Raw genomic sequence first — 15402 nt, forward strand, 5'->3', positions numbered from 1 at the left:
GGCTGCTCTTACCTGGCACCGAGATCGCGAGCTTTGCGTCAGTGCCATAGGAATTGAAGTGGTAACTGTATCTCAACGATCCTTTCTCGACTCTAAGGAAATATCTCCCCGCATCCGTCCGTCGGGCATCGCTGATTTGCAGGGAGCAGTCGCCGTCGGCTGGATTCTCCGCCAGCTGGAACCGGCCCAGGGTCTCCTGCGACACCCCCCGGCTGGGGTTACTGCTGGCCACGGGTGGATCCCAGCCCACATTGGCCGGATCCTTGTACCAGTATCTGTAGAGCCGGGCCCAGGAATTGTCGGTGTCGTACGAGGCTGGGTACGTGAAGGTGCAGGGGACGAGAATGCACAGACCCTCTTGCACCGACACCGACCGCGGCACCGTCAGGGTAAATCCGGGCAGCTGGGACGAGGACCCTGCAGGGGATGGAGAGGGATCAAAGTGGGACCCAGAGAGAGCAGAGGCCAACCCTGAGCTCCCCCTACAGCTCTGCCAGTGCCCCTCACTCCCGACCTGCAGCCCCCTGTGAGCCCAGCCCTGGGTCCTTGACCAAATCTCTCTCCATTTAGTTTCCAGCCTTCCCTACATCAACCCCCCTGCCCGGCCCCTGTCATTCAGCGCCCCCCTAGCACCACACCGGGGCACTGGGCTCCCCTCCTCCTCTGGCCAGTCTCCCTTCCAAGGCCTGGGACAGACCTGGCCCCGCTTAGCGCAGGTTCTGCCCTTCCCCCTGCACTGGGGCTGCAGGTGCTGCTTACTTACCCCTCCAGAGCAGGGCGAGGATCAGGACCCTCAGCGTGGCAGGACCTCCTAGTATCCATGGGGGACCTTGAGGTGGAAGCTCCCATTCCTCAGGGTCCTGCTGTGGCGGAAGGGCTCTGCCCATGGCTGAGGTTTGGACTGGGACAGACCTATAGACAGATGGTGGGTTGGGAAGTGTGAGAGTGGAGGCTGTATGGGGGTGGGGGACAGATCTGCCTTGGGGACCATCAGTGCTGCTGGGCTCTGCGGGGGGGCTGATCTGTGGCTGCTGGCACCCAATCACTAGATGGTTCTGAGAGATCATGGGCTAAAAAAATCCTTCTATTGGCAAAAAAACCCTGAGATTTTCTCTAAGAATCATGAGATGAAAATCCTGAGCTGAAGATGGTGGGAAGGCAGCGCTGCTCAGTTCCTGCTTTGCTTCAGTCTTCCCATAAAAAAACAACATGTGAGCAGGCTACCAGCTCAGGAGAGATTAATAAGACTGGGACTGTTCATCTTAGAAAGGAGACGACTAAGGAGAGATATGAGTGAGGTCTATAAAATCATGACTGGTGTGCAGGAAGTAAATCAGGAAGTATTATTTACTCCTCATAGCACAAGAACTAGGCGTCTCCAAATGAAATTACTAGGCAGCAGGTTTAAAACAAACAAAAGAAAGTATTTCTTCACACAATGCACAGTCAACCTGAGGAACTCCTTGCCAGAGGATGTTGTGAAGACCAAAAGTATAACAGGGTGCAAAAAAGAACTGGATAAATTCATGGACAATATGTTGTTACCTAGCAGCTCTGTGTTCTTGGGGACCCAGGGTGCAGTACCCAGCCTGTCTGACTCACGAAAGACCCCGCCCCCCTCCGCAACCAGCTGGCCTCTGCTTGAACCAAATCTGCATCAGAAGAAGGACTTACAAAAAGCAATGGAAAGGCCTTGGGAGACGCACCTAAACCCCTGGGACAAGGGTGACAGGATTAAGGAAACTCCCCTGGCCTCATTTGCATTGAAGATGGGACAAGGAGGCATCTCTATTAGCAGACAGAATGGAGAACAGAGATCCCAAGGCAAGAACCACATGGAACTCTGGGACCAGAGAAGCCGAGAAGCACAGCATGATGGAGGATCTCTGCGCCGGATGTCAATGAACCCACCTGCACACACCCAGCTCAGCAATTTTCAGACCAATTCTAGTAACAAATCCTTGATTGATATCGAAAATAGTGAATTGCCTTGTGAGCTCCCTCCAAGGAACACCACCCAAAGCCAGAAGTGATCAGTTCCCATTTCCAGCCTGAACAAAACAACGTTGGTATCTCCCGTGTTTGCACATCAACAAATCTAGTGTTCTCCTTCGAACCATTGTTGTTTCTCTACAAAAACCCCTACCCATGCTCAAGGAAGTGTTCTGATGCCTGGATCAAAATCTGCATCAGTTCCACTGGGACTTCATCTTCTCCTGAGTGATCGTGCTGGGGGCTCTGCCTGTCTCCAGCACCCCAGACTCTCAGCTACCACCACCATTTGGGAACCCCGATCGATTCAAGCTTCATGGAGTGGTGAGAACCCATCTCTCTCTCTCATGGGTGTTTTTTGGTTTCCTCATTCGCTCTGGCAGCTCCCCGTGGCCCTGACCCATCCCACCCCCCTGCTCCATCTCACCTCCTTCTCCTCCTCCTGCCAGCGTGCAACCGTGTCCTGCTTCTCCCCCCTCCGTCCCAGTGCTTGCGCTGCGAAACAGCTGATTTGTGGGGCAGGGAGGAAGAGGGAGGAGGGTGAACGCGGCGTGCTGTGGGAAGAGGCAGGGCTGGGCTGGGACTTTGGTGATGGGGTTGGTATAGGGCTGGGGCCGGGGGCGGGGATGGGGTGGAGTTGGGGCGGGGCAAGGGGGGGCACGGGCACCCACCGGCGCTGAGAAAGTTGGTGCCTATGCCTAAGGTAAAAGATCCCTGCAGCACCCAAAATTCCTGTGGGGTTTGCTCATCAAGTGGGTTACGCCCAGCACAACTGTAACATGAAAGTGAGAATAGGGACGTGCTGGGTCCAGAGGCATATGAGGGTGGGAGATTGAAACTGCTGCTCGACTCAGCCTGTTCAGACGTATGCTATTGTGGTGCGGTGCCCATGGCCTATGAGGGTGACAGTTTGGAGGTGCTGCTCGACCCAGCCCACTGACCTAGGGACATCTAAGGGGTCAGCTTGGGAGCCCTGATTAACCCGGTCCTCTCAGACGCGCTCTGTTAAAGTGTGTGTGTGTGTGTGTCCCTGCTGGGTGTGTGTGTGTGTGTGTGTGTGTGTGTGTTCATCTGATTCTGGGGCTGGAAGAACCCAGCCCTGGGGAATCTAGGTCCTACAGGATCGCTCCACTGGGAGGGTGTGACAAAGTGGAAATGTTCTTAATGTTTTCTATGAATACTGTGTGGGTGCCTCAGTTTCCCCTATGCATTTCTTAAGTATCTAGGTGGCGGGATCAGGGTGTATGATTGTTGCAGAGCCCAAGAAGGCCCCTGTGATATTGTCTGCACAGAGAATGGCCAACACTCTGTCTCCTGGGAGGAGATGACGCTGAGTGGCCAGAAGGTATCTACTAGAACGGAAAAAGTGACGGTGGTGTGGAAGAGGTGAACCTCTCCATGACCCTTAGACATATGCAGTGACAGCAGATCAAGGAGCTGTGCACTAGCTTCGCGCTGATGTTCTCAGCCACCCCAGGACGGACCGAATGGGCATACCATTCCATTGACACAGGTAATGCTCACCCAATTAGAGCCCAACCTCACCGGGTGTCTCCTCGAGCTAAAACTGCTATAGAATGGGAGATCCAGGGATATGCTACAGATGGGTGTAATCCTCCCCTCTGACAGTGCATGGGCATCTCCAGTGGTTCTAGTTCCCAAATCAGATGGGGAAATACGCTTTTGCATGGACTACTGTAAGCTAAATGCTGTAACTCACCCAGACAACTATCCAATGCCAGGAACAGATGAGCTATTGGAGAAACTGGGACATGCCCAGTTCATCTCTACCTTAGACTTAACCAAGGGGTACTGGCAGGTACCGCTAGATGAACCCGCCAAAGAAAGGTCAGCCTTCGTCACCCAGGCAGGGGTGTATGAATTTAATGTACTCCCTTTCGGGCTGCGAAATGCACCGCCACCTTTCAAAACCTTGTAAATGGTCTCCTAGCGGGATTGGGAGAATCTGCCATCGCCTGCCTTGATGATGTGGCCATTTTTTCTCATTCATGGGCAGAACCTGGAACATCTGCAAAAAGTCTTCGAGCGCATTAGGCAGGCAGGACTAACTGTTAAGACTAAAAAGTGTCAAATAGGCCTAACCAGAGTGACTTACCTTGGACACCAGGGAGATCAAGGAACTATCAACCCCTTACAGGCCAAGGTGGATGCTATCCAAAAGTGGCCTGTCCCATAGTCAAAGAAACAGGTCCAATCCTTCTTAGGCTTGGCTGGATATTACAAGCGATTTGTATCACACTACAGCCAAATCGTCTCCCCACTGACAGACCTGACCAAAAAGACGCAGCCAAATGCAGTTCAGTGGGCTGATGAGTGTCAGAAGGCCTTTAACCAGCTTAAGGCAACACTCATGTCTGACCCTGTGCTAAGGGCCTCAGACTTCGACAAACTGTTCCTAGTAACCACAGATGCGTCTGAGCATGGTGTGGGAGCAGTTTTAATGCAGGAAGGAGTAGATCAAGAATTCCATCCTGTCGTGTTTCTCAGCAAGAATCTGTCTGAGAGGGAAAGCCACTGGTCAATCAGCAAAAAGGAATGCTATGCCATTGTGTGCGCGCTGGAAAAGCTACGCCCATACAATTGGGGACGGCGTTTCCAACTACAAACCGATCATGCTGCGCTGAAGTGGCTTCATACCACCAAGGGAAACACCAAAAATCTTCTTCAGTGGCGGTTTGGTCTCCAACATTTCGATTTTGAAATACAACACGTTTCGGGAGCTTCTAACAAAGTGGCTGATGCACTTTCCTGTGAAAGTTTCCCAGAATCAACCGGTTAAAAATTGTTCTTGGAATGTGGGACATATTGTTAGTTTTTATATAATCAGTAGTATGTCTAAAGGTGCATGTGTCTTATTAACTCTGTTTTGTCCTAGAGCTCCAGGAAGAAATCAGGGTCAGTGTGGAACCAGCTGTCAAACACTATCTGTGATTTGGGGGGCGTGTCATAACTGTAAAGGGAAGGGAAGAGCCCTCCTGTGTACAATACTATCAAATTCCTCCTGGCCAGAGGCACCAACATCCTTTTACCTGTAAAGGGTTAAGAAGCTCAGGTAACCTGGCTGACACCTGACCCAAAGGACCAAGAAGGGGACAAGATACTTTCAAATATTGGCTGGGGTGGGGAGGCTTTGGTTTGTGCTCTTTGTTTTGGCGGTGGTTCGCTTTTGGGATTAAGAGGGACAAGACATCAATCCAGGCTCTCCAAATCTTCCTGCACAAGTCTCTCATATTTCAGACTTGTAAGTAACAGCCAGCCAAGGCCTGTTAGTTTATCTTTGTTTTCTCAACTTGGAAATGTTCCTTTTGCTAGAGGGTTTATCCCTGTTTTGCTGTAACTTTGAACCTAAGTCTAGAGGGGGTTCCTCTGGGCTCTTTGAATCTGATTACCCTGTAAAATTATTTCCATCCTGATTTTACAGAGATGATTTTTATCTTTTCTTTTTAATAAAATCCTTCTTTTAACAACTTGACTGATTTTTCCATTGTCCAAAGACCCAAGGGTTTGGATCTTTGATCACTTTGTAACCAATTGGTGAGGATATTATTCTCAAGTCTCCCCAGGAAAGGGGGTGTAAGGACTTGGGAGGATATTTTGGGGGAAGAAGAGGAAGTCCAACTGGTCCTTTCCTTGTTTCTTGTTAAATCACTTGGTGGTGGCAGAGTACCAGGTTTTAACCTAAGCTGGAAGAAATAGGCTTAGGGGGCTTTTATGCATGTCCCCACATCTGTACCCCAGAGTTCAGAGTGGGGAAGGAACCCTCACAGGCTGGTTGAAAATCATGATGAATCACATGAAGCTGGGAGTGTGGGGCCTTGTCTCCCCCAAACTCTGTGACAGAGGGAACTTGCAGAAGGGAAATGTAGAGCTCCATATGAGAACACAAGTGACACAAGCAGCAAATTGATAGAAATACAGAACCCCCACCTCCCACCCCAGAAGAGTAACCCTAAGAAATGAGCATACCCCAAGGTAACAGGCAAAGCTGGTAACAAGGTCCATCAATGGCTATTAGCCACGATGGGCAGGGATGGTGTCCTTAGTCTGTGTTTGCCAGAAGCTGGGAATGGGAGACAGGGGATGGATCACCTGATGATTCCCTGTTCAGTTCATTCCCCCTGGGGACCTCGCATTGGCCACTGTCGGAAGACAGGACACTGGGTTAGATTGTCCTTTGGTCTGACCCGGTATGGCCATTCTTATGGAGAAATGTGGGCTTGGTGGAACTACCATTAAGTGGCTTCATAACTGGTTAAACAACTGCAATAAATGAGTAACTGTTAATGGAATGATGCTGGATTGGAGGGAGGTCTCAGCTGAAGTCCCACAGGGATCTGTTCTGGGGCCCATGTTGTTTAATGTCTTTATCAATGACTTGGATGTAGGACTAGGGAGCAGACTGATCAAATTTGCAGATGACACAAATCTAATGGGGGGAGTTGCCAACACTTTGGAGGATGATGCTAAAAATCAGAGGGACCTCGATAAATTGCAGAACTGGACTATAGGCGACACAATGAAATTCATGAAGCACAAAGGGAAGATGCTCCACTTAGGGAAGAAAAACCAAATGCACAAATACAGGATGGGGAAGAACTGGCTTGGCAGCAGCACTGCTCAGAAGGACCTGGGAGTTGGGGTGGATCACAACCTCGACAGGAGTCAGCAATGTGATGCTGTTTCAGAAAAACAAATGCAATTTCAGGTTGCATCAACAGAGGCAGAGCATGCAAGTCACGGGAGGTTACAGTACCGCTTTACTCGGCACTGGCTAGGCCTCAGCTGGAGGACTGTGTCCAGTTTTGGTCACCAATGTATAGAAAGGATGCAGAGAAAGTGGAAAGGATCCAGAGATGAGGGATGAAGACGATCAAAGGGATGGAATGGAAGCCCTAGGGACATAGCCTGAAGGAACTGAGCATGGTTAGTTTGGAAAGAGAGATGGAGGAGGGGGACATGATTGCGGTTTTCAAATACTTGAAAGGCTGCCATAGAGAAGCTGGAGAAAGTTGTTCTCTCTCGCCCCAGAGGGTAGGACAAGAGGCAATGGATTCAAACTACAGCAGAACAGATTGAGATTAAATCTCAGGGAAAACTCCCCAGCTGTGTGAGCAGTCGGACAATGGACCAGACGCCGAGGGAGGTTGTGGAAGCTCCTTCACTGGAGGGTTTCGAGAGGAGGCTGGACAGCATCTGTCTGGGATGGGTTAGACCCAACCAATCCTGCATCTTGGCATGGGTTGGACTGGGTGACACCTGCGGTCCCTTCTCACCCTATGAGTCTGTGATTCTAGGATTTGCTAAAAAATCCTGAGATTTAATGTGAACATAAGTCCCTGCCCCTGCTTGAAATTCACTAATAAATCCTGAGGTTTGCTTTAAGAATCCTGAGACTGGCTTTTAAAATCCACAGATTTATGCTTTGTCTCCATGCACCCTGTTTTCTTATCCCTCTCACTGCTGCCCCATGGGTGCTGGTGTTGCCCAGCTTTGTTCTGTGTGGACTCAGGGGAGCTGGATGGCCTTTGGGTGGGTAAAGTGTCCTGGGAGGGGAGGGTGCAGAGAGCTGATGGCTCCCCCTTCTGCAGTCAGGATGGGGTGCTAATGCTGTCTCCCCTGCCCTCATTCCACCCTGCTTCTTGGACTCTCCTCCCCTCATTTTTTTAATGGAGATATACTTATCTCCTAGAACTAGAAGGGACCCCAAAGGGTCATCAAGTCCAGCCCTCTGCCTTCACTAGCAGGACCAAGTACTGATTTTGCCCCAGATTCCTAAGTGGCCCCCTCAAGGATTGAACTCACAACCCTGGGTTTAGCAGGCCAGTGCCCAAACTACTGAGCTATCCCTCCCCCCATGAAAGTAGCACTGGTCACTTTCCCCCCTCCCCAGAGAATGGTAGGGGGCCACTCCCTCCGCCCTACTACTCACATATAAATGGAAGGGTAACAACCTTTATGTATGCAGTAACATAAATCCCTCCTGGCCAGAGGTACAGAATCACTTTACCTGTAAGGGGTTAAGAAACTCAAATAACCTGGTTGGCACCTGACCAAAAGGACCATAAGGAAAGAAGATACATTCAAATCTGGTGGGGCAGGGAGAGGTTTTGTTTGTGCTCTCTTTGTTTGTTCCCGCTCTGGACGGAGAGAGGGACCAAGCAGGTAAAACATCTCCTGAAAACATACCTGAAATGACATCTAAAATTACAGACATTGTAAGTAAGGGCAAGGAAATGTGTTGGATTATCTTTTGTTTTAGCTTGTGAATTTTCCCTGTGTTAAGAGGGAGTTTTATTCCTGTTTTTGGATCTTTGAAGCTGAGCCTAGAGGGGAATCCACTGTGTTTAAATCTTTTTATTACCCTGTAAAGTTACCTTCCATCCTGATTTTGCAAATGTGATTCTTTTGCTTTTTCTTTAACTAAAGTTCTTCCTGTAAGAGCTTGTTTGATTTTCAGTGTCCTAGGGAGAAAGGGTCTGGTCGGTACTCACATTATTCTCAAGCCTCCCAGGAAAGCGGGTGAAGGCTCTTGGGGGAATATTTGGGGAACAAGGAACTCTAAGTGACCCTTTTCCTGAATTTTTATCTAAATCACTTGGTGGTGGCTGCAATACCATCCAAGGACAAGGGAAGGAATTTGTATCTTGGGGAAGCTTTTAACCTAAGCTGGTAAAAATAAGCATAGGGGTCTTTCCTTGGGGTCCCCACATCTGTACCCCAGAGTTCAGAGTGGGGAGGGAACCCTTACACATGTGAAAATGGTATTGGCCACTCACACCTTCTCCCCGTCTCCCCTGTTAATATGATTTGAGCCACTCCTTCTTCCTCTTCCTCACCTATGAGAATGGTATGGGCCACTCACTCTTCTCCCTTCCTCCCCCATGAAAATATTTTGGACTACTTTACTTCTCACCCCTCCTTTCCATTTAAAATGGTATGAGCCACTCCCCTATTCCCCATTCTCTTTCTGTACAAATGAAACGGGGGCAATGGCTCCTCGCACCCATATGAAAATGGTACATAAGAACGGCCATACTGGGTCAGACCAAAGGTCCATCCAGCCCAGTATCTATCTACTGACAGTGGCCCTGCCAGGTGCCCCAGAGGGAGTGAACCTAACAGGCAATGATCAAGTGATCTCTCTCCTGCTGTCCATCTCCACCCTCTTGACAGACAGAGGCTAGGGACAGCTGGCTAATAGCCATTTATGGACTTAACCACCATGAATTTATCCAGTTCTCTTTTAAACGTGGTTATAGTCCTAGCCTTCACAACCTCCTTAGGCAAGGAGTTCCACAAGTTGACTGTGCGCTGTGTGAAGAAGAACTTCCTTTTATTTGTTTTAAACCTGCTGCCTATTAATTTCATTTGGTGGCCCCTAGTTCTTGTAATATGGGAATAAGTAAATAACTTTTCCTTATCCACTTTCTCCACATCACTCATGATTTTATACACCTCTATCATATCCCCCCTTAGTGTCCTCTTTTCCAAGCTGAAGAGTCCCAGCCTCTTTAATCTCTCCTCATATGGGACCCTCTCCAAACCCCTAATCATTTTAGTTGCCCTTTTCTGAACCTTTTCTAGTGCTAGAATATCTTTTTTGAGGTGAGGAGACCACATCTGTACACAGTATTCAAGATGTGGGCATACTATGGATTTATATAAGGGCAATAATATATTCTCAGTCTTATTCTCTATCCCCTTTTTAATCATTCCTAACATCTTGTTTGCTTTTTTGACCTTCTCTGCACACTGCGTGGACATCTTCAGAGAACTCTCCACGATGACTCCAAGATCTTTTTCCTGATTTGTTGTAGCTAAATTAACCTCCATCATATTGTACGTATAGTTGGGGTTATTTTTTCCAATGTGCATTACTTTATATTTATCCACATTAAATTTCATTTGCCATTTTGTTGCCCAATCACTTAGTTTCGTGAGATCTTTTTGAAGTTCTTCACAGTCTGCTTTGGTTTTAACTATCTTGAGCAGTTTAGTATCATCTGCAAACTTTGCCACCTCACTTTTTACCCCTTTCTCCAGATCATTTATGAATAAGTTGAATAGAATTGGTCCTAGGACTGACCCTTGGGGAACACCACTAGTTACCTCTCTCCATTCTGAGAATTTACCATTTATTCTTACCATTTGTTCTCTCTCTTTTAACCAGTTTTCAATCCATGAAAGGACCTTCCCTTTTATCCCATGACAACTTAATTTACGTAAGAGCCTTTGGTGAGGGACCTTGTCAAAGGCTTTCTGGAAATCTAAGTACACTATGTCCACTGGATCCCCCTTGTCCAGGTGTTTGTTGACCCCTTCAAAGAACTCTAATAGATTAGTAAGACACGACTTCCCATTACAGAAACCATGTTGACTTTTGCCCAACAATTTATGTTCCGCTATGTGTCTGACAATTTTATTCTTTACCATTGTTTCGACTAATTTGCCCGGTACCGACGTCAGACTTATCGGTCTGTAATTGCCGAGATCACCTCTAGAGCCCTTTTTAAATATTGGTGTTACATTAGCTATCTTCCAGTCAGTGGGTACAGAAGCTGATTTAAAGGACAGGTTACAAACCTTAGTTAATAGTTCCGCAATTTCACATTTGAGTTCTTTCAGAACTCTTGGGTGAATGCCATCTGGTCCCGGTGACTTGTTAATGTTGAGTTTATCAATTAATTCCAAAACCTCCTCTAGTGACACTTCAGTCTGTGACAGTTCCTCAGATATGTCACCTACAAAAACCAGCTTAGGTTTGGGAATCTCCCTAACATCCTCAGTCGTGAAGACTGAAGCAAAGAATCCATTTAGTTTCTCTGCGATGACTCCATCGTCTTTAAGCGCTCCTTTTGTAGCTCGATCATCCAGGGGCCACACTGGTTGTTTAGCAGGCTTCCTGCTTCTGATGTACTTAAAAAACATTTTGTTATTGCCTTTGGAGTTTTTGGCTAGCCGTTCTTCAAACTCCTCTTTGGCTTTTCTTATTACATTTTTACACTTAATTTGGTAGTGTTTATGCTCCTTTCTATTTACCTTGCTAGGATTTGACTTCCACTTTTTAAAGGAAGTCTTTTTATCTCTCACTGCTTCTTTTACATGGTTGTTAAGCCACGATGGCTCTTTTTTAGTTCTTTTACCGTGTTTCTTAATTTGGGGTATACATTGAAGTTGGGCCTCTATTATGGTGTCTTTAAAAAGAGGCCATGCAGCTTGCAGGGATTTCACTTTAGTCACTGTACCTTTTAATTTCTGTTTAACTAACCCCCTCATTTTTGCATAGTTCCCCATTTTGAAATTAAATGCCACAATGTTGGACTGTTGAGATGTTCTTCCCACCACAGGGATGTTAAATGTTATTATATTATGGTCACTATTTCCAAGCGGTCTTCTTGTTATTACCTCTTGGACCAGCTCCTGCGCTCCACTCAGGACTAAATCTAGAGTTGCCTGTCTCCTTGTGGGTTCCCGTACCAGCTGCTCCATGAAGCAGTCATTTAAAGTATCGAGAAATTTTGTCTCTGCATTTCGTCCTGAGATGACATGTTCCCAGTCAATATGGGGATAATTAAAATCCCCCACTATTATTGGGTTCTTAATTTTGATAGCCTCTCTAATCTCCCTTGGCATTTCATCATCACTATCACTGTTCTGGTCAGGTGATCGATGACAGACCCTAATGTCATATTCTTATTAGAGCATGAAATTTCTATCCCTAGAGTTTCTATGGAACATGTGGATTCACTTAAGATTTTTACTTCATTTGATTCTACATTTGCTTTCACATATAGCACCACTCCCCTCCTCTCCCCCTACACGAGCTGTTCTGTCCTTCTGATGTATTTTATACCCCGGAATGATTGTGTCCCATTGATTGTCCTCGATCCACCAAATTTCTGTGATGCCGATTATATCAATATCCTTCTTTTATCACGAGGCACTCCCCCCTTTCTCTCCTCTACCTAAAAACTCCTCAGCTCCTGAGCGGGGAGCTGCCTCCCTCCTGCAGCACCCCTGATTGCCTGCCCTTCTCCAGGAGGTGGGATAAGTGGGCAGGGCAGGAGGTGCACGGACCAGCCTCGAGAGATCCAACCTCCATCCCCATCCATGAGGGGCTGCCCTGCCCCTGTGCAGTGTCTGGGAGCCCCAAGGGGTCTGTGCCTTACGCAACTCCATGGGGAGCAATGGGGTGAGCACAGCTGGAGGTTGGGAGAGAAGTTTCCATCTATAAATGCCCCCTGTGCAATGTCTGCCCTCCCTGCCCCCCAAATCCACCCCTATGGGGAAGGGGAAACTCCCAGCAGTTCCATTTTCCACCATCCCTCTGCTACCCTCAGGTGCTCTCGGGAAGGAGGCTGAGAGATGGGAGCTGGGGAACCCCCTGCTGTACGTGGGCCCCGGATCTGACACCTCCAGTGTGGTCCCCATGGTGGGGGAGCCCTGAGGCGGGACCCTGCTCAGGCTGGAGGGGCAGGGAGCCCAGGGCTGGGATAGCAAGGGGCTGAGGGTCGGGATTGAGGGGCAGCCCAGTCTCCACTGACCTTCTAGCTCCCTCCCCCACATTTCCACTCACCCCTAGACCTGCAGAGGGGGTCCCAGTGCCTGGCTCTCCGACCCTGCAGCTCAGGTTCCTCAGGGTTTGTGACTCGGAGCCTGGGGAAGCGGCAAGCACAGGAATGTGAAAGCAGAAGTTGGCTCAGACAGGAGGGGGTTGTGAGGAGATGCTCTCTAGAAACCCCAGCACCAGCAACCTGCTGACTTCCCTCCCTCTGACTGGGGCTGCCTGCGGCTTCCCTGCAATGGGGCAGGCTGCATATTGCTTGTGGGGCTGGAAATAGAACCCCGGAGTCCGGGCTCTGAGCCCCTCTACACACCACTCCCCTCCCAGAGCCAGGGACAGAACCCAGGAGTCCTGGCTCCCAGCACCCCCCCACCCCCGACCACTCCCCTCCCAGAGCCGTGGATTGAACCCAGGAGTCCGGGCTACCTGTCCCCTGTCCCAGCTTTATCCCTTTATTACTGCTTTTTCCAGTAACACAATAATATTTTAACGTTAGCAGCTGACACCTCGTATTGTAATGTACATGCTGCAGATGCTAATCACTCACCCCGAGCTGAGATGCAGCTGTCTCTGGGGCGGGGCGGCTGGGAACAGCACACTGGAACAGCAGATACCCGGTTAGGACAGCTAGTGAATCCCGACTCCAATTTGAAGAACCGGGTGTGTGAGGAGACCTGCCTGGCAGGGCGTGGGTGTGAGTCTCAGGGCGAGGGCTGGGGCGAGATGTGATATTTCAAGACAGGAAGGGGAAGTCAGCATGGAAATCTGGCCCTAGAACATCTTGCAAAAGCCGGTTCCAGTAGCTGGAGATCTTGGTGCCTTTGTCGCAAGCGGGAGATTGTCACAGATACAGGCAGCTTCCACGGACAGCCGGCTTCCGGCCCCAGCGGGGGTAGGGAGCTGGGGGAACTGGCTATCGGAGCAGGGGAATGGGACATGGGGTCTTTCCCCTATAGAGACACTGGCTCTAATCTGCCCCAGGGTGGGGCACTGGCTGGCTCTGGCGGGTGGGAATGGGACCTGGGTCCTTCCCCTCTAGGAGACACCAGCAGGGGAGACACCAGCAGATCGGAGCCGGTCCATTGAACCCAGTGTTTGTTTTCTGTCTCTCGGTTCCTCAAACGCCTCCCAGGTACCAGGTCACTGAGTCTGGGGATTCCCTCGTGATGGGACCTGCGCCATCGGCTGGATCAGGATAGGCAGCTGGATTTCACCACCCGCCACAGACTCCGTCCTTCGACTTAAGAGCTGAGACGCAGAGAATCTGGCCTGGAGGCTGTTTACACAGGGACCTCTCCCCAGTGCTGAGATGTGGCTGCCTCTGGGGTGGGGCGCGGGGGCTGTTTATACAAGGACTCCTTGCCCAGTGTGGAGATACACAAGGGTTTGGGAGAAACCTAGAACTAAAAGAAACACAGCGGCCCCTTAGGGGCATTGGGACCACCCCCGACGGCCAGGTCCTCCCGAGTCTCCCACCCCAGCCAGACCCTGGCCTGCTCTGTCCCAGGCCAGTGGCACGTCAGGTCTGCCCCCCTGCATGTGGGCCCTGGGGGCTGTGCTGGGAAGCTGGTTGTTGAGCGGATCTTGCACAACAGGAAGTTTCCAATCAGTGAGTTTCTGGTTTCAGACTTCCTAATCAACTGCCTGGGAGGTTTCCCTCAGTGGCTGTTAAACAGATGCCCCACATGGAGGTGGCTGCATTTCAGCACCAGCCGGGCAAGGGATCCTTATAGAAACACCCGCACACTCCACCTCAGAGGCAGCCGCATCTCAGAACTGGGCAAGGGGGTCCCTGTATAAATAGCCCCTGTGCTCCACCCCAGAGGCAGCCTCATCTCAGCTCTGGGCAAGGGATCTTTGTGCATTGTATTGAGCTCAGTATTTGACTCGTGTGTTTTTCTTGGGTCTTGGCAATTACCAGGTTCAGATGCAGGAAAAACTGGGAAACCTTAGAACAGCTGGGTGGAGTTCAAAACCTGACATGGCTGATAACACGGAGATCATGGTGACTGGGATCCATCTCTTACTGACACGGGAGGGAAAGGGTTAACTACCTGTTATCTATCCATTCCCATTCACCTCCTCTATCTATCTAAATAATTTCAATGTCTGTTTCTTTCTATGTCCTGAAGATATTTTAAAACATGGGAGGGGGATTGAAAAAGTGGGATATTTTTTGTGAAAAATTCCTAGCCGCTGAATTTTTTCCAGTGATCATTAGTTTTAAATGGCCAAGATCTCAGCGAAGCCTTTCTAAAAACCAAAAAATCCTGTGAGTGGTTTTTAGGAAAGGGAACATTTGCACAAAACTTTTATTTTAAAAAACAACCTGTGGCCAAGTGGGGGATTTCGTGATTGTTTTGATGAATACTGGGTTTGCCTCAGTTTCCCTCTGTGCTGCGTGCGTAACGAGGTGGTGGGAGAGGGGGATTGTGGTTGCAGAGGGCCAGGTGTGACCTTACCTGGCAGCAGGAACCCCAGACACCAGCTTGGACATTCTGGAATGTAGCAACCAGTGGCCCAGAGTCCCAGCCCATCATGGGAGCCAGCTGGTTCTGGCCAGTGGGGACAAAGGATGGAAGAGAGGGGGCCCAGGTGATGTGTTCACCTGGGATCTAAGACAAAGGATGGAGGAGGGACAGGTGGGGGAGGGGATATAGGGGGCTTGGCTGGAAGGAGGTCGCTTCTGGACTGGGGACAAAGAGGGGCCTGAGCTACCTGGATGGGATCAGATCCAACTGGATGGTGCTGAGACTGGCCAGGCCCAAGGGCCTTGAGAACTGCCTGTGGTGGGTTCAGACATTCAATAAACCTCCTGTGTTACA

At 49.5% G+C, this 15402-nt stretch overlaps 1 protein-coding gene across 7 annotated transcripts in view; it reads right to left on the bottom strand.

The window, feature by feature from the left end:
- LOC115640471 (sialic acid-binding Ig-like lectin 13) overlaps positions 1 to 15402 on the bottom strand; it is an 86982-nt gene that overhangs the window by 9189 nt on the left and 62391 nt on the right. For 4 of the 7 annotated variants that reach the window (XM_030543248.1, XM_030543251.1, XM_030543244.1 and 1 more), the window contains exons 2-4: positions 12590 to 12669; positions 764 to 912; positions 13 to 417 (exon numbers count right to left, since the gene is read on the bottom strand). In XM_030543248.1, the coding sequence (XP_030399108.1) occupies positions 13 to 417; positions 764 to 887 (529 nt within the window). In that variant the 5' untranslated portion in view covers positions 888 to 912; positions 12590 to 12669. Of the gene's footprint in view, positions 1 to 12; positions 418 to 763; positions 913 to 12589; positions 12670 to 13124; positions 13254 to 15402 lie in introns of those variants that run through there. The other 3 variants (XM_030543245.1, XM_030543247.1, XM_030543246.1) reach the window with 3 other exon arrangements.

The sequence above is a fragment of the Gopherus evgoodei genome, unplaced genomic scaffold (assembly GCF_007399415.2).
Source record: "Gopherus evgoodei ecotype Sinaloan lineage unplaced genomic scaffold, rGopEvg1_v1.p scaffold_31_arrow_ctg1, whole genome shotgun sequence".
Lineage (NCBI taxonomy): Eukaryota > Metazoa > Chordata > Testudines > Testudinidae > Gopherus > Gopherus evgoodei.